This window comes from Tetrao urogallus, assembly GCF_951394365.1.
Source record: "Tetrao urogallus genome assembly, chromosome: 6".
NCBI classification, from domain to species: domain Eukaryota; kingdom Metazoa; phylum Chordata; class Aves; order Galliformes; family Phasianidae; genus Tetrao; species Tetrao urogallus.
In genome coordinates this window covers 28,151,234-28,170,025 of record NC_136819.1, presented here as the reverse complement: position 1 = coordinate 28,170,025, position 18,792 = coordinate 28,151,234, and the positions used below count along the sequence as shown (strand labels likewise).

The following is an 18,792-nucleotide window of genomic DNA, read 5'->3' as shown; positions in this document are numbered from 1 at the left end:
GAGCTGTGTGTGTGTGTGTTTATGTGTTTATACAGGGAAGGGGGATCTCATGGGTGAACAAGGGCTTTGGGATCTGGACCCGCATGCTGTGCTCCTGAACCTGTGGTCTGGCCCAGAAGCAGCTGGAGCCTGGGGGGGAAGGGCAGAGACTGTACTGACAGCACATAGAGGCTGAAGCACAGGGCAGACAGCATTGTGATCCTCAACCTTCCATCAGTGATGGCCCTTTAAGGATGAACACGAACACTGCCCAGCACAGACCCAGCAGCCACGTGAGTGTCCTGGGTGGGCAGAGCCGGGCTAGCACAAAACCCAAAGTGGGCAGATGGAGGCAGGCTGAGCTCGCTGGCTCCTGCTGCTCTGCTCCCTTGCCCTTGGGTGGATGAAGACTTGCCTCCAGGCAGAAAATTTGGGAGTATGTGTGAGAGATGTTCAGCAGCCAAGTGTCCATCTCGCTCTGATTGCTGCCTTGTCTGCTGCAAAGCTGAGTGCAATATCCTGGCTGGCTCTTTCATGGAGGCGCTTATGCTTATATTATGACTTTCTGCCTGGTGAGCTCTCTCTGCCTCCTGTTTGCCTGATTTCAGGCTCTCTTTGTTTTTTTGTTTTTTGGTGGTTTTTTTTTTTTTTTTTTTTTTTTTTTTTTTTTTTTAATTCATTTCTTAGTCTGGGATGTGCTCTGTTCTTAATGCATCAGGAAGCCATATGGAATGAAGAAGCTTCATTGTCTGTGCATCAGAGAGGGAATTATTGACTGAGTGCTGAGCAGCCACGTTATTGATTCTGTCCGTAGCCCAGCCTGTGTGCTGCTCGGGTTGACTGTGTCCTTCTGGCTCGCTGCATTTAATCGGATTCTCTGAGCCATTGAGCAGTGGGGGAGAGTTGGAACCAAACCCATCTATCATGTTTGCTTCCAAATCCAGCTCCGTGTCTCCTTCTCCATCCATGGAGCAGGCAGATTCGGATGCTCTAGACATCAGCACCAAAGTGCAGCTGTATGGAGTGCTGTGGAAGAGACCTTTCGGGAGGCAGTCGGCCAAGTGGTCCAGGAGGTGAGCTGCGGTTGCTGCAGTGGGATGCGGGGCTGGGGTGTCAGCTGAGCTCTCAGGCTCTTGTTAAGTGCCACAGATTTGAGGGGTGAAGCTTCAGGCAGAGCTTCCCTGCTGTCCTGAGCCAGCTTCACACAGGTGTGCTTTCCTCTTTGCGTGCCTGTACCATATCATACAGGCACTGCAGGATAACAATAGGGATTCATTTATTCCATGAGCTGCCTGGGTACAAGACGGCTGGGTTGGAATGTTTCTGCACATTGGAATGTACCACATTCTTATGCACAACTCTGGTTGTGGTTCCTGGTAGGTATGTGATCTGATGGACTAATTCTCCCTCCTGCATTCTTGGTATGCAGGTCAGTGTCACTCCTGATGGATGTCATTGGCAAGCTGATCAGTTTCAAGACCTGCAGCTGTAAAGCTCCATGTGTTCCCCCTAATATTGCCAGACATTTTCTAACCCAAGATCTGTTGTTACAGTCTTTAAAAGAAGGATAACAGTCCTTACCTTCCTTCTCTAGTTTGATAACTTAGATGAAAACATGCCAGAAAATCAAAGTATTGTTTTCCTTTTCCCCTACCTTTCCACTGGGAAGAGGCCCAAATTAATTGTTAAGAGAAGTTCACAGGAACCCAAGCTGTCTCTGGGGCTGGAAAGTGGCATTGCTCTCATGGAACTTCAATTTAAACCTGCCAAGATGGCCTGGCTCAATAGGTAGTTAAACGTTGCTGGGGAAGTGTGTGCTTGTGGCCATCTGTGTGATACATGCAGGTTTTATGCTGTGCTTGCTGTCCTGAAAGAGATGGCCTGTTTTTTTGCTAGAGAGAGGGCTTGTGCTGGTGTTCCCTGCTCAGCAAGCATTGCTATTGAAATGGATGATATCTGGAAACTGATGTGGCTGTTGGTGAAAACAAGTGGACAAAATAACATAGGGGAAGGTAATTTACTATGAAGAACACGTTCTTAAAAGGCTTTCTTCTTCCTAATCAAAATTTCTTAAAGGCAAATGGCCTGGTGCTCTGTCATTATTTATTTAGTGCTTTTCTATTCCTACAAGTCCCCCATCCTAAGCAAGCTGTAAATATTTCAGTAACAGCAAGTGGGAGGAGGTGGGAGGCAGTGCAGGGCAGAGCCGGTGTGGTAGGGTTGCTGTGGGCACAGCAGCTGGTCCTGGGGGAGCAGTGGGGCTTTGGGGAAATGGGAGGTGTCTCTGAGGTGCTTGTAGGACTTGGGATGAGGGCTTTCCCGAGCCAGGAGAGCCGACAATGGAAGTGAGAACTGGTCCCAGGGTTGGGCTGAGCCTGGCAGTAGGACATAAGGAGGCATTGGCATAGGGCAGATGGGAGAGATGTGGTGGTGCCAGGTTGTGACTCCCTGTGTCATTTTCTTCCGGGACAGAGGAGATCTGGGGCTGTCCCAGTACATTCAAGTACCTCTGCAGTTGGGTTCTGCTCCATAACACCAATAGGGCACCAGTCAATAGTACCTTGTGCTTGAGATAGAGACTGATAGAGATATCTATCTCTTAGATAGGTACTGAACAGATAACAGGTTGGAGAAAAAGTCCAGACAGCATCCAGAGCTTTGGTGGTTGATGATTTAGCAATTGAAATCCGAGACCTGGATCAGAATTGTTGCAATGACCAGGACCTGCCACATGTGCTCCCGGGCTGGTGCCCTGAAACCTGCTGTAGGGCAAGAGCAGCAAGAGTGCAGCAGTTGTAAGGCAAACGCTCACCTCATTTCAAAAACTTGTGCAATGATTAGCTACTTAATCTCGTTAGCCCTCTGTGATACAAAGACAGTGTTTTATCCCCAGAGAGCAGGTATCCCTGCTGGCTGGTATGGATCAGTACAGCTAATCTGAGAAGACCACATCATCTCCGCCTTCACAGATGAATCCCTCTGCTTGTCACTGTTCCACTTATATTCCAGTTTTTTTACACTGTCATTCTAATGGTTTCTTGGAGCAGGATCTAACAACAAACAGCCGAAGGGCTGCCTAATGGCTCTTGCACTCCTTGTGCTGCACAGAGTGAGTGCTGCCTCCTCTTTCCCCTCTGCTGCTGCTCTCCAGGTGCTTAGGATACTACTCAGTTTCCTAACTTCTTTATTCCTCCACCAGCTGATGTCCAGTAGTCTTTCTTATTTATTGCCTGTGGGTTTTTCTGTTACTTACTGTATTTTTTTTAAGCTCCTATTTTTATACTTTTTCATTCCAAATACCCACAGATTCTCACCATGCTCATGAGGTCAGGGGTGTGAAAGTTCACTCATCTGTCAGAGGCACGTCAATCTGGACAGATCAGTGTTCATGGTCTTATTTTGTTTTTCCGCTGGAGCATAATCCGTTATGTGGGGATTATCAGGAACACTGAGTGTCCCAAAAGTATGTAACAAGTGGAGGTTATAACAGAGGTTAAAGCAGGCTAGATTAGAAATGGTGTGTAGTTCAGTATCAGCATCTTTAGCTGCTTATCAAATGTTTCCTTTAAATCTGTTGACCGTGTCCAACAGCTGTGCCCGCTGCTAAATCTGTAAAATGCCTTATGTCAGTGTCTCAGAGTTGTGTGCACAGCTCAGCCCCACACCTATTCTGAGATGCTCTTCCTCAACCCCACCTGCTATCACAAGGAAACAGCCTTGCTCCCCTACCTGTGATGCTGGTGAGAGGTGTTTAGGATGGTGCTTCCCAGAACAATTGTGCCCACGGACAGTACATCTCCTTGCCACCTCTTACAGTAACACAGAGTCTGGGCTGGTGCTGCAGGCTGCGCTCCCCTCTATCAGCTCCTCTGCAGTTCCCAGCTGACTGAATACGCCCAGCGCAGAAGAGAGCCTTGAACCTTGAGTCATGCTGTTCCGTCCAGTGAGATTTTGCAATGCTGTGATCAGGACACGAGGGGGAGCTGGTCAATGTGTGAGAAAGCAGCGTCCTGCTGAGACAGCAAGTGGGCATCTCCACACTGCCGATGGCAACACAGCAGGTACAGATGAACGGGCAAGGAAAAGAGAAACTGGGGCATACGAATTGCTGCTGCTCTTTGTACGCTCTGAACATTTCTGTGTGTAAATGTGCACATGTTCACGAGCTGTCACGTTTTGAAGCAGGCTCGTGGTAGGTCCAGAGCCTGAGCTTGCTGCAGATCTTTTCTATAGAAAGTGCAAAACATTTTGTTGTTAACTTCTTTAACTAGTCTCTGTCTTTTCAGCTGCCCCTCAGCTTTGTTGAGTGCTGCAAGTATTCAGACTGAATTTAAGTGAAGTCAAATATCTCTCTCCTGTACCATTGCCTGCAGTGTAAATGCAACATCAATTTTCTTCAAGCAGAGGGACTCTCCTAGAGGAATTTTGAACATCCAAATAAACTAGAAGTGGTTTTCCTCAACATTACAATGTTGAGGACATGCTCTGGTAAATTACAGGCTTGCTTTACAGGAGCTGTGATGCTCGTGGCTACCATGCAGCATTCATCAGAGCATACCTAAGGCTAACTGCAGAACATGGCACATTTTAATGTGACACATATATAAAAAAAATTAAATTTCCTTCCTATTTACAAACGCCATTGGCAGAAGACTTTGCTAACAGCTCTGCTTAAAAATATCAGTACAATTCATTTCAGCTCCTGAGTTCTCTCATGACAAATGTTTTGCCTTTGAGAGTTGCTCGAGGATGTTGCCTCGTTGCTCTCCCTGCCATATGACTCAGTGTTACAGAGAGAATGCTTCCTTTCTGGCTTATGCTGGCAAGAGGCAATGAGGTGACAGAGGGTGACAGGAAGCTGATGGCAAAAATAAGCTAGTAATTGCTTTTAGCCCATGTGAGAGAGCCACAAAAAAAGAGTGGTGGCTCTCTTCCAATACGTTGAGTTCACTATATGAACTAGACAAAATAGGCACAGGTCAAGATGTCAAAACACTTTGGCTGGGATCCTTTCTTGGGTGCAGACCTCTGTCCCATTTATCTGCCAGTAAATTCTGCTATGGTTTGTCTTCATGCTGCATGCTAGAACTTAGAGTTCACTGTGAAGCACTAGCACCTTTGGACAGAAGTGAGGCATCCCATCTGAAGTTTAGATGGGAATGGTCAACTCTTCACCTTTCAGGTGGACATCTTCTTGTGCTGTGAATCAAGAACTCTGTTCTAGCAGAATTTATTTCTTTTCTGTCCTAAAGGTTCTTCATCATTAAGGAGAGTTTCCTGCTTTACTATGCTGAGAGTGAGAAGAAGAGCTTTGAGAGCAATAAATACTTTAATATCCACCCCAAGGTGAGCAGTGTTTGTGTGGCAGAGGAGGTTATTCTGCTCCTAGGTGTTTGTTGTGTTGTGGGTTTTTTTTTGTTTTATTTATTTATTTCTTTATTTATTATGAGACTGCAAGTGAAGAGGAGGTAAGGCCAGAGAGGCCTCAAAAAAAAAAAAGTGAGAATTGTCAGTTTCTCTTTCAGGCTTCTTACTGGTTCATCAGATACATGGCCTTAATTCTTCCCTTAATAGTAAATGTGCTCCCTGGTTTGCATGATTTCCTCATCAACTGATTTTGTGAGAATACAGTTGGCAAAGGCAACCAGTTTTGCTGGTTGTTCCTGATCTGTACTAACCTGTGCAAATGCTGTTAAGCTCTTCTCAAGAGATCAGCTATTCAATGAAAAAAGAGATTCCACACCTGAGTTCTAGCCCTCAACCTTTTCTCCAAGCTGGGTGCAGGGGAGCAGTCTTTACCCCCCTTTAAGACACCACTTGGAGGTGGGTGTGTCTGGTGGTGGTGATGGGAATCCATCTGCTTTTCAGGAGCTGTGCCTATTGCCTCTCTGGAAAATACAAGGCAGGTTAGGGTCCCACAAGTGGCCAAGGGTGGCAGCTCAGTTCCTGATTAGTTGTAAGCACTATACTTGAATTTGATGACTGATTGGAGTGCTCTGGTTCATCCCCAGGGTGTCATACCCCTGGGGGGCTGCATTGTGGAACCCAAAGAAGAGCCCAATATGCCTTATGCCATAAAGATCTCTCATGAAGACTTCCATGTAAGTAGACTTCTTTTTTATGTTCTCTAGGTAAAAACAAAAGCAGTTATTGTGGATGAGCTAAGCTTAATTTTTCCACCCTGTCAATGTGTGCTTACCCTCTCTGGGCAAGCCCTCCTGTGAGAGAGGGTGGCTTCACATCTCAAGTCCCCTCAAATCTTTGCTGCTGCTCCTGCAATGACAACCAGCAAGGAAGCTTCCTCTTTTGGCAGCAGCTCTTGGTATACTAGCAAATCAGTTGATAGAGATTTGGGAACCCGAGAGCTCATTTCTCCCTATTCCCCTTCCCTGCCACTTTATTCTTGCCATGACTGCTTGCTGTGTGTATCTCCTTCCAAGCAAGAATGACGTATTTAGTCCCATATGATGCCTCCCATGGAGGTGAATGTCTCCTTCTGCCATAGCAGTGCCCAGTCCATGCCCTGGGCACACAGGCATGGAAGGCACCAGCCTACTAATCTGTTCTTTCTGTTGTTGTTTGTTTTATTTTCCCCCTCCCTTGTTCTAGGGTAACATCGTTCTAGCAGCTGAATCAGAGTTTGAGCAGGCTCAGTGGCTGGAGATGCTGCAGGAATCTGGAAAAGTGTAAGCTGCTTTCTATTCCTTCTTTTCTTGGATCTGCTCTATAGATATTTGTGGCTGCCATGGCCTAAGAGCCAACTCAAGCTCAGGCACTCCTACCAGTGGCTCTGTATGTGTGAAATCCTTCATTGTGCCATTTCCTCCTTGCTTCCAGTAGTCTTCTAAGCAGAGATCCCTTTCCTGTCACTGTTCTTCTAGGCCACTGGCCAAAGTACACCCTTGACCTCCACATCACCTATTTAGACAGTTCTGCCTCCAAATAGCCTGAATCCCTGAGGGGCCATACATTGTGTCCCATCTACTCATCCCCCATTACACACATGATTCTTATTAAGCTGTTAAGTAGAAGGAACTAGGGCAGTACAAGTGCCCTGTGGACCATGAAGTGCAAAGCATCTCTAGAAACTGGTTGTGGACGTGCACAAATGAGGTAAAATGCAGGCAAAGCTGGATAGATGTTTCTAGTGCTGCAAAAGGATTGGAATAGAGGATGATTGTGCTGGATAGTAAGTAGAGTTGATCTACATACGATACAATATTGAGGGTTTTTTCTTTTTTTTTTCTTTTTCTTTTTTCATAAGTATATTATAAAGGCACTTTCTACTTGTTCCAAGAGTCTTCCTGGCCCTTTACAGTACTTCAAGTAACGTGTCATTTTCTAAGGAAAATTTGCGTGGAAGGAAGTACAGAATAACCAAGTATTTGTACCCCTCTCAGCTGTAGTCAGTGCATGTACTGCATGCAGGCAACTTCAGGTTACAGACAGGAATACATCTTGTGAGGCTAAGGAGGGAGCACTGAAAACGTGAATCTAATAAAGAGACCCATTATAGGCTGCATCCATTTTGAAACTCTCCATGTAATTATATGATAAACTCTCCCTCCCTTGTTTCAGTTGTTTGCTGTGGCTTCTCTGGGCCCAGATTCATCCTACATCAGAGCTCATCAGTGGAAAAACACATTCACACCCACGTGCTCTCACTCAGGATGAAGAGGTCTACCTGTGGGCACAACATCACCTTTTAAATTAGCATTCTAATTTCCTCTGTGTGTTGGAAATATCCTAAATGCTCGTTAGTTGGAAAGAAATCCAGCTGTCTGCAAGGAGCTCAGGGCTTGGGCTGCTGGAGGTGTGAGGTGCCTGGGGTGATGTATGTTTAATATATTTGTCTCGCTTCTGTCAGAGACAAGGCACAGGTTGTACTGAAACGTTTTATAAGAGATTCAAATGGCTCACAGAGAGGCCTGGTGCAGGAAGGCTTACAGGCATCTAATTCATAAGCTCCCTTGTGATTTAACTAAGAAGGCAAAACTTCTGGGCAGTGATTGCTCTTTCTGTGCGTGCACCTATAAAAATAGATTTGGATTAATTTTACATGTACATTTAATGTATTTTATCTGTGTAGCTACTGTTATCTAATGGAAAATCTATAGAAGTGAGCAGAGCAGTGAACTCAATTTCTAGTTCTGTTTCTGATTTGTGTGTCTGCATCCTTGGTTATTTAGTCTCTGTATTGAAGCCTACTCTGTCCATCAACTCAGTCACTAATGGGTATCTGCTCCACAGGCTTTTTTTGCAGCTTAGTTTCGTAATGTTTTCAAGAGACCTTGAGATCCTCTGGTCAATGGTACTACAGTAATGCAAGCTATTCTTTGAATATGCCTGCTTCCTTTAACTTTCCATACCTGCCAGCTTCTCATCTGGCTTTTATCTCTGATCCCTCAATGCTTTTACAGGGAGAGGCACTTATCTCAGAGTAGGGCCAGACACCTAATTCTAGTGGCTTACCAATTTAGTGGAGAAATTGATTTGCTGCAAGGTGGATGGATGACGGATACCAGGAAGGCTGAGGATAAAAAACTGTGAGAAGGGGCCAATAAGTAGTTAACGTTTGAAGTGGAAAATTGGCTAAAATAGTAATTGGACAATGGAAGACAATCTCACCAGCAAATTGGATGTTAGCTGAGTTAAAAGCTAAAATTTGGTTCTGAAATCTGTCAGGATCCATTTATTGTGTTCCAAGTACAGCATATTGCAGCTGGAGCACTTAAGACTAAGCTTAGTACAGCAATCTCTGAAACACTAGAGGAATGTTTGAATAGCTGTGCTGTGCTGAAGCACTGTTCCTGTAAACTTTCTGCTATTGAGTGTCAGGAAAATTTGTAAGTCACTTGTGGAGAAGAATTTAGAGAATTGCCATTCCCACTGAGAGTGTGCTTGAATTCCTTGATAGATGGCTGGGCTGAGTCCCTCTGCCTCTCTCTGTGGGACTCTTAGCTCTCTTTTATTGTCTGCTTTGTGTGTGCTCTCCCTAGGACCTGGAAGAATGCCCAGCTGGGAGAAGCCATGATCGAGAGCCTGGAAGCCCAAGGACTGCAGCTGGCCAAGGAGAAACAGGAGTATGTAGGTAGGAAACTCTTACTTCTAAAAGCTGTAAAACCCAAAATAGTCATTTGGCCTTTCTGGAACTGTCAGCTCAGTCAAGCCAAGCAGCTATAGTATTTTACTGATGACTTTTACAAGGTGAAGCTTTTGAATAGCCAGCAGCTAAGGTTCTGGTTCTGAAGGGAATTGAAAAGTTAAGGTAAGATCCAGACATCAGAGTCATCAGATGAAAGGAAGAGTGTGCCGTGGCCAGAACTCTGCAGTCCTGCAGCTCCTGCTGACTGCCCTGTGCAACTGTTGGGATGTGCTGGTCTCACCTGCTCGCTAGGCTACCAGCCAATACCTCTCTGTCCTGAATTAAGTAGGACCGGTGTTTCTGAGCTTGATCAGAGCATTTTATACATGGTTGTTTTGGGTTTTCTTTTCCCCTTAGATCTTTCTTTGTCTATGTCTGCTCAGTCTTTGTCTGCATTTTCCCCACGTTGTTCATGCTGAAATTGGGAGCGTTTTCAGGGTTTTTTCTTGTTTGTGGTGTCTTATGGCTAATTTCTATTACTGTGTCTGTGGGCAATGGTGAGAGCAGTTTCTCCAAGTGAACATGGAATAATTTAGGTTGGAAGATACTTCTGGAGGTTAAATACTGCAGTCTCTCAGAAACCATCCTCTGGACAGCAATATGCTGGGTGCTCTGACTGCCCTAGGAGGTGAAGCTGCCACTCTCCACTTGCTATTGCAAGAGCAAAGGGAGGGCAGCCTCTTCAACCCAGATGCCTCCTAAGCTAGGCAAAGCATTCCGCAGGGTAGGTGTAGAACTTCTTCTAGGCTGTGAGCTGATGGTCACATAATCCATCCTATAGCAAGTCCAGTGCTTTGCTTAGGCCGCCTGCAGTAGGTGAGTTAGTGACACATCAAACTGTCTCCTGCTGTCTATTGTTAACCATCAGGCTACTGACCAAGGGTGATCTCCATAAATCATCTCATATGTAAGCTATGATCACTGTTGCATATCAAGACATGTTGTCATGTGTGAGCTGATGGATAGATAGCTCATGTGTGAGATAGGCAGGGAGCAGTGGCTCCACGCCTTACACAGAGATAACAGGGAGCACTGAGAGGAGAACCTGGAGAGATAGGCAGAAAGTTAGAAACAGGAAAGTTTTATCAAAGCATTGTTTTGCAAATACCAGAGCTGAATAAAGAGCTTAAGGCCAAAGTATGGTAAAAGACAAGATGATACAGCAGCAATTGAAAACACATCCTGTACAAAGCAAGATATTTGAAGTGCAAAATACATACTTCACTGGTTTATTTGGTCTGTGATGACAAGATTATTCTTAGCTGGTGATTTTTCACAGTTACTTTCCTTTGACGGCAGCTGTACGTTTACTCTTATTTGAGTGCTGAGTTTTCTGCCTCATTAGCCTCATCTTCAGTGGTCTGTGTCCATCCTGTAGTTAAGTTTTGAGGTCAGGCACTGCTGCTGGCAGCTGGTCAATGCTCTTTGGAGAACACAGATATTGTCCTTCATCCCTGCTCTGGAGAATTCCGAGTCCCCTTGGGTTCCCTTCCATATACCCTTATCCACTTGGGATCCGGGTTTCCCTTTCAGTCAGGGTTGTTGCTGAAGCCCCTCAAGCCTTGGGCTTGGCCTCACCAAGGAGAGTTTAAAAGAGTGTGAGAGTCTCTGTGTATCTGTAATTTAGCTGTGTGGACTCCTGGCAAGCAGAAAGAGGATGGAAGTGGGCAGAAAGGCAGCAGTGACTGCCAGCAGGGCTTTCGCAGCATAAAGGTTAGTGTTGGCATGAGGAGCACTGCTATGGGAAGGCAGTAGAGGTCTGTGTATCTCCCAGCAGTTGTAATCCTGCCAGGATACCAGGATATCCACTCTGATACCAAGGAAACTGGTAGCAAGGTAAACCATCCATAGATGTCAACTTTATATGCTTTATGAAGGACCCTATAGACCTTTGCCTTTCTAGGTAAAGTTATTCCACTGATTTTACTAAAGATTTAGAGCATCTAGGCAGGTTTAGTAAACTGAAATCTTTGATTGCATGGGCAATGGTTTTCCCCATAATTCAAATCTTGTAGTATGTTTTAGAGCCCTTTCTTGACTCGAGGGAAGCTGGGAGACCTTCTCCCACTTGAGCCTGGAGGGGTTAATGCAGAGGGTGCTGGGAGGGTAAGGATGGGGCACTGGAATGTATGAGAACAGCCTGCTACTGTGCTGTGAGCGACTCTGTGTGTTGCTTAGCCCTTCCATGCCTTAGCTTCCTTGTGAAGGAAGGAAGTTGAAGTTGAAGGAAGTTGAAGTTGAAGGATGTTGAAGGAAGGAAGATTTAGGTTGGACGTTAGGGGGAAATTCTGTACAAGGAGAGTGGTTAGGCCCTGGAACGGGCTGCCCAGGGAGGTTGTGGATGCCCCGTCCTTGGACGTGTTCAAGGCCAGGTTGGACGGGGTCCTGGGCAACCTGATCTAAATGTGTATGTTTGGTGGCCCTGCTAGGCAGGGGGGTTGGAACTACATGATCCTTGGGGTCCCTTCCAACCCGGGTGATTCTGTGATTCTGTGTGAAGCAGAAAGGAGGTTGTTTTCTTAAGTCAGATAGAGACTGGCAAAGGTTTGTTCATTAATGTTGTTCATTAAGGTTTTAAAAAATCTTGGGAGGAGCTTTTGGAAGGAGTACGCAGCAGTAAGATTGTTTAGTTTATAAAGTTATTTGGCAGGAGGGAAATTATAGAATATCCCATTAGTGTAATCAAGAGCCCTTGGAGTCTCAGAAAGATAAGCACAGAGCAATAGGTAATGCATTTACAAGTTCCCAACAGTCAGTACTTCTCACACATAAACATCCCCGGGATAGAAATTGCATTTGTCTGCAATTTGGCCTCTATGCGTGCATATGTTTGCAGATAAACTGATGGAAGAAACAGAAGAGTTGTGTCTGCAGAGGGAGCAGAAAGAGGTGGGTGTTCCTCACAAGCCAATTCCATTCAGCTCCCTTGGGGTGGGGCTGGGAGGCTGGAAGTAGTGTGGAGTGCTCTCCTGCCTCTTCTCTTGGTGCAGGAATTGGAACGTCTGAACCAGGTGCTGGAGGCAGAGAAGCAGCGGTTTGAAGAGGTGGTACGGGAGCTGCGGCTGGAGCAGGAGCAGATCAGGCGGTGAGGGCTTGAGCTGGTCACACAGGAGAAGGACACCAACTCCTCACTTGCTGGGAGTGCTGGTGAGGTTGGGGATCAAAGCAATGGGTAAAACTCATTGGTTTTGCCTATATACGAAGGAGATAAATGCAGTATTGACCAAAACAGGAATGGCTGATGTCTTGCATTTGATGCTGTTGATTGACCAATAGAATGCATCCTAGTTTCATTTGCTGTTCAAGACTCCAGCAACCTCATTTTCGAGAAGCTGAGACATAAGCAAACCCTGGGTTAATTGAGGCTGTATAGCAACAGGCAGATGTCAGGATTTCAATGACAAGACCAGTTTTATTCGCACCAGCCCCATGGGCTCCAGACATCTCAGCCAGATTTTGCACACACAGATGAACGGGTGGAGGTTGAAGTTGCCTCACTAAGAATAATTTTGTCTTTTTGAGAGCAACACTATGCAGAATATTAGCAAGAAATGTCTATAGAAGGGGAAAGATCTAAGGGCCCTAGCTAAGAGCTAAGGGCAAATTCTGAGTGTTGAAATGGCATTTTTCTTTTTCTTTTCTTTTTCTCCCAAAACAACATCTCAGAAAAGCTGGAGTGGTTTTTATAAGCCTTTTTTGTTATCATAGATATACGCCTGTTTACTCATTCCTGCTGTCTGTGCTCTGCGAGCTGTAATCATGGTCCTGCCCTCACAAGCGAAGCCCGTAGGGGATGGTTTTTGCTCCACTGGGAGGCACAGCTCATTTTCTGGATGCCTGTAGTTTGTCCAAGGTGTGGTGCTTTCTGGCACACTCCTGCCTGGAATTCCTGCTTCTCGAGGACTGCCTGCACCAACCACCAGTAGCAGGTCCTGCAACTGAAGTCCACAGCCTGTGCAGTCTGAATGTGGTTTGTGGGGCTAGCATTCCCCTACCATAGCTATCACCATTTTTCCTTCTTTAGGGAGCTAGAGCTCACAGCCCGCTCCCTTAATGGAGTGGAGGAAGAAAAGAAAGAGTTGCGAAGCCTGACTCAGTCCTTACAGAAAAACCTGGAGGTGAGTGACCACTTGTCGCTTCTGAATGGCAGCAGTCTGTGAGGAGTTACCAGGACTGAACGCACTGCTGTCCTGTAGCATGAACCTAATCTGTTAATGTCAAAGTCAACCCTGGGCAGATGAACTGATTCTTTCAGTAGCTGATATGAAGGCCAAAATCCTCTTCAGAAAAGGATTAGAACTGGCAAAGAACCCGGCAAACCACATAGCTATTTGATTTTTGAACAGTAGCTCCATAAGCCCTGGTAGAAATTAGAGTAGCAGAGAGGTATCTTTGCTCACAGGCTGAAGCATTGTTCCCAGAGAACTGTATACCATACAAGAATTTAGGAAATGGAGTGCTGATGTGTTAAACCCTTATATTTACTTGGTGTTGTTCTGATGGAGAGGAAAAGAATGACTTTTCTAAATGCATATAGTTTTTGTGAAATTTCAGCCTAGCTAGCTTGCTGAAGGCAACCAACTTTAATCCCACAAATTAGTCCAAAAATCAATTGCTGATGTCCAAAATCTGGACAGGATTTCAGGATGTTCCTCCTGAAATCTTCTCCTAACCACAGTTATGGGTAGGAGAAAAAGATCTGAATGGTTAGGGAAGGAGCATTTGTACTTCAGCTATACAACAGACCAAACACTTTGCAGCATGGTACATCCTATTGCCTTGTATTACCTGTTTTTAACCTGAATGAGGAACGTGGGTGTAAAGATGGAAGAACTCAATAATGAGGAGCCAGACAGAAAAAGGAGCAAATATAAGACCTGGTTGATGCTCACAGCTTCTGTCCTTCTTCAAGGAGCTTTCTATGGAAAAGCAGCAAATGTTGGAGATGTTGGAAACAAATGAAAGCCCACCTTCAACCAGTCCTAGCGAGGAGCAAAGCCCCAGCTGGGGGTTGCACTGCAGCCTGCAGCACATTGAAGAGAAGATGCAGCAACTCCTGGAAGAGAAACTTCTGGCAGAGAAGAGGTGAAATGGGGACAAAGGCTCTTACAGTGGTGACAGGGATGTGGATTGAGATGCCTTCTGGTGGGAAAAGAGGTAGTTTTTTTTCTCCTCACAGATGGGAGGCAATCAGAAAGGGTGACCCAGAAAGCTAGGGTCCCCTCAAAACTCTTCCCATGTTTACCCTAGGGCCTATAAGAAGGTGAAATCCCTACTTTCATCTTCTGGATGTGGTAGAGAGAAGTGGACAGATCTAACCGTGATCAGGATTTGTGGTGCCTCATGCTGTGGCTGTCTGCTGTCTTTCTTTTAGGTTGCCAACACAAAGCAAGGTTGAGGAACTGCCCACATGGCTTTTTCCAGCCATGCCTGCACTACTGAAGTGAAAATGCAGATAATGCTGCCTTTAGCACCTCTTTGCTCACGGCAGCCTGGTAGTTACACATACCCCTACTCAATACCTAGGCCCTTCCTCTGTGTGAGTCATACTGGGGTGGGATGGTGGGATTCTTTCTCTCTTCCATGCTCCAGGATGAAGGAGAATGAGGAGCGGTCCCGAGCCCTGGAGGCGGAGCGAGAGTTTTACTCTTCCCAGTCGCAAGCGCTGCAGAACTCGCTCTCAGAGCTGACTGCGGAGAAGCAGCAGACAGAGAGAGACCTCAAGGTACTGACTATATGCATCATGCATTGCTATCCCTGGGCCCGGACTTCCTTCTCTTTCAGATCATCTCCCATCAAAAGAGAGATTTGTTCTCATTCTGTGGTAAAAGCTCTCTGTTTGCTATGCTTCATATCACAGTTACACATGAGGATGCCACACTGTATCTGTGTAGCACTTTTATTTATTTTCTCATTCTGACGCTGATTAACCTATTCAGTAAAAATTATTTCCCTTTGTTCATGTGAAAGCATCATCTAAAGATGAAAGTGGGGCAATAATACAGGACAGTAGATGCAGTCAAGAATGAAGGTTACTTCAAACGCTAGTATAGAAATTGTCTCAGTCATGAGAGAAATGGTGATCTAGACAAAGACAATTGGACAAAGTCATGTTGTTTTATTTTAAACTAAGAAAAGTGTAAGTAGTTACTGGCTGTTTGACACTCAAAACCCTTCTCCAAATATTTTGTCCAAAAGTATCCCCCGTCTCATCTTTTTCCTGCATTTCTAAGAAGTTTTTATCCTTTAACATTCCAGCTGGCCATACTAAAGCTAAGTTGACCTAAGTTTGTATGAGTTATGCTTGTTTACTAAGCTACCACTTCACCCCTTTTTTTCCTAATTTTTACTGTATTTTGTTTCTGAAAATAATTACTGTCCACCCCTTTGTGGGAACTGACTGCCTTTGTTTCAAGTCTATTTAGGATGGAAGGAAGTCCTGTTCTTGTTCAAATTCTTCCATAAGTATGAATTCAGGTGCTGGAGTACTATCTTTGACTTCGTGTTGTTCATAAGATGAGAGGGCAGCTCTGAAAAGGGAAGTCAGAATAGAGGAGAATTGCTGAAACATCTGTACTTTTAGTTCTGTCTGAAGATACAATAAACAAATTGTGTCTTATTTCTATTGGTTTTCCTGACTGTTAATCTTTCATTGGGTCTCTTGCAAACCTGTTGAGTTGCAGGAGGCTTACTGATACACAAGCTGTTTTCAGGAGCATTTGTTCTTTTCGTCTTCCTCAGGCTGAGGTGAAGGTGCGCATGGAACTGGAAAAGAGACTGAGGGAAGCTGAGGAAGCATTGCAGAGCTTGGAGCAAGGCTTAAATTCTTTGGATCGTAACAAGGAGAGGGAGGAGAAGATGAAAGCGGATGTCAGTAATCTGAGAAGTAAGTCTGTCATCCATCTTCTCTACTGATGAGTGATCCCCAGGAGGAAATATTTCTTCCCATCTTCCCAGACTCAAAAAGTGGTTCCCAAATTAGTAAGGCTGCACCTGGAGTGCTCTCCCAACTCTTTGTAACCTCACCATCCTTGGGAGGAGTCACAGTATGTTGTGCATCACTTGATGCTTCACCCTCAAAGGAGTACAGTATTACTCCATACTTCCCTATGTAGTAGAAGACAAACCTACGGGCAGAGAGAAGTGTAAAGGCTTTCCAAAAAGTCAAACAGGGAACTGTGGCATAGCACACGTTGCTCAGTCCTCCTAGGTGATTGCTGCAGCCCTCCACCACTAATATTTGCTGCGCTATTAGAAATCCCTGTGTGTTCATGGCACATCTGGATGTGTCCATGACAGTGTTGCCAGCTCCTCCCTTTCTGCAGTTTAAGACTTAACTGGTTCTAGTATTTCTTCAAGGAAAGCATGCCCAACGAGGCTCCAGAGCCCTCTGTGATGACAGAGTTGAGAAGTTGTATGATAATATCAAAGAGAGTAAGCTGCCTTTCTGCAGTTACATCATTAGCAGATGTGGGAAAGACAAAAGGAGAATGGATGATTGCTACTCTTTCTCTAGTTTGAGTATGGCACCAGAGGTTTCTGTCATTCTGAATTTGATGATGTCTTGGTGCTTAACAAAATGTTGTTTGTGAAGATCTAAGGAAGTACTGAACATCATCCCCCGACTCACTGAGTGTAGTCCCTTCTGGCAGGTCCACTGCTTGCAGTGTCTTTCCCATCACTGCTCATGGTGGTGTATTCTCTTCAGAGTTCTTCGAAGAGTGCATCCGCAATGCTGAGCTGGAGGCCAAGATGCCTGTGATCATGAAGAACTCTGTGTACATCCACAAAGCTGCCACTCGTCGCATAAAGAGCTGCCGCCTTCACCGCCGGAGAGCCAGCGCTTCGTGGAATGACTGTAGGTAGTGGGCAGCTTCTTCCTCTGTGCCCTGCAGGAGCAGATGCATGCAGATGAGGCTGAAAAAGCAGTAAGATCTGCAAGTGTGGTTCACAATGCATAGTTCTTAGCAGTACCATGGAACTATAGGCTAACCTGGGGTTTTGCTATCTGAAGAACAGGCAGCAAATCTGCACAGTTACCCGTCTCTTTGTGTGTGTGGAAAAGTATGCAGTAACTGCTGGGATGCCTCCTAGTCTCTACAAAAAAATATGCTCAAAGCTGACTTCCTTTGATGATTAAGCATTCACGTGGAGCTAGGTTGAAAGGGACATCTGCATAATATCTTGCCTAGTCCAGTACTCAAAATGGCTGTCTTTGAGGTCAAATCCATTTTTACAGCACCGTAACATTGGAGAGAGGTAAAGCAAAGGACTTACAAAGCAGAAAAATGCTGTCAGCATTTTCCTTCCCTGAAAACATTAAGGTGAAGCTGTTGGTGCAATGGTTAGTTCACCCCTGGCTAGGGCTCTTGGTCGTGATGATTGCATGGCTCAGGTGCCCTCTTGGCTTTCCTTGATTTGTCCCCTTGACTGAATGTGCTGACTTTTTTGTGCTGCTCTTGTTTCAGTGAAGCAGTCCCAGTCCTTCATCATCTCACATGCAGAAGCTGAAAACATCGAGGAGCTGAAAGAGGCAGCCAAAAGACTGAGCCGTCACCAGCACTTCCGTGAGACACTCTATCAAATCATGAGATCACACAAAGATTCATCATCAGGGGATGAAAAGTGACTCTTGTTGAGAGGGGACTTCTGATCTCAACTTGCCATTCAGCTCTGCAAACACTAAGCAGTCAGGCATTAGGGTTCAGAAGGGAGTTGCGTCCTTTGGTGAGGAAGATGGTGGGAAGTTGTGTGTAGGCAGTTCCCTCAAGTAGTGTCTCTGCTTTAGTTTGGATGCTCTCTGTGGTCTGGCAGACCTTCCCTGCTGATGACTCTGGGTCATGCCTTTTTGCTTCAGCTGCTTACGTTAAGCCATGTTTTGCCAAGATACTGCAGCTGGTGTTAACGTGAAACACTGGCCTTAGCTTAGGAAGTGCCTCTTCTTTGCTGTCTAGTCTGCCTGCTAAAAACAGGTGCTTCTGAGAAATCCTTCCTCAGCCACCCAGCTACACTCAGCAGCCACCGAGCTACACTCAGTGTAGCCACCCCCAGCTGGCACAATTTAACCTGTTCTACCTAACGTCCTCTACGAAACTGCCTCCTCAGTGTAGGCCATAACATCAAATACAAGGCGATCTTATGCTGCAGCAACATTTTAAGTAGAGAGATAACAGCGCAAGGTGAAGCCAACCTGAAGATTCTCCCCATGGCAGGGGAGATGGAACTACATGATCTTTAAGGACTCTTCCAACCTAAGCTGTTCTACAATTTGCCTCCAAAAGCATCATGTGCAAAGATCTCCTAGAAAACTCAGTAGCATCAGTGCAAGGTGGAGGGAAGGCTATGCTGTGCTGATTGTAGGCAGAACACCCTGGGGACACTTTTTCATCAAGACAGCTGACTATGTTGCTGTCAGGAGGAGGAGAAAAGGTCTGTGCAGAAAATGGTAGGCAAGTTCAGTGTGGAGTAGCCTTGACTCTGATGGTTTCCTCATCACCTCAGGAAAACAAGCTTAAGGACAGGTGAGTGGAGTGAGAACTGTTCAGCAATGACACCTACTACCATTTTGCAAATTAAATGTTGTCAGCAGCAAGAGGTTAGGGCTGAGGAGTTGGGGAGATCCGCTTCAATGTGTACTGCAGCAAATAGCCCTTACCCAGCACTTTGTA

General features: G+C 45.5%; 1 protein-coding gene across 1 annotated transcript; it reads left to right on the top strand.

The window, feature by feature from the left end:
• Positions 1-903: 903 nt before the first annotated feature.
• On the top strand, positions 904-17,753 carry PLEKHD1 (pleckstrin homology and coiled-coil domain containing D1; the record flags this gene model as incomplete). The annotated part of the gene is made up of 13 exons (XM_079537560.1): positions 904-1,052; positions 5,232-5,325; positions 5,991-6,080; positions 6,589-6,665; positions 8,979-9,070; positions 11,961-12,013; positions 12,115-12,209; positions 13,149-13,242; positions 14,037-14,209; positions 14,717-14,849; positions 15,866-16,010; positions 16,833-16,982; positions 17,593-17,753. The coding sequence occupies 13 exons, from the start codon at positions 904-906 to the stop codon at positions 17,751-17,753; spliced, it is 1,506 nt and encodes a 501-aa protein (XP_079393686.1).
• Positions 17,754-18,792: the final 1,039 nt, after the last annotated feature.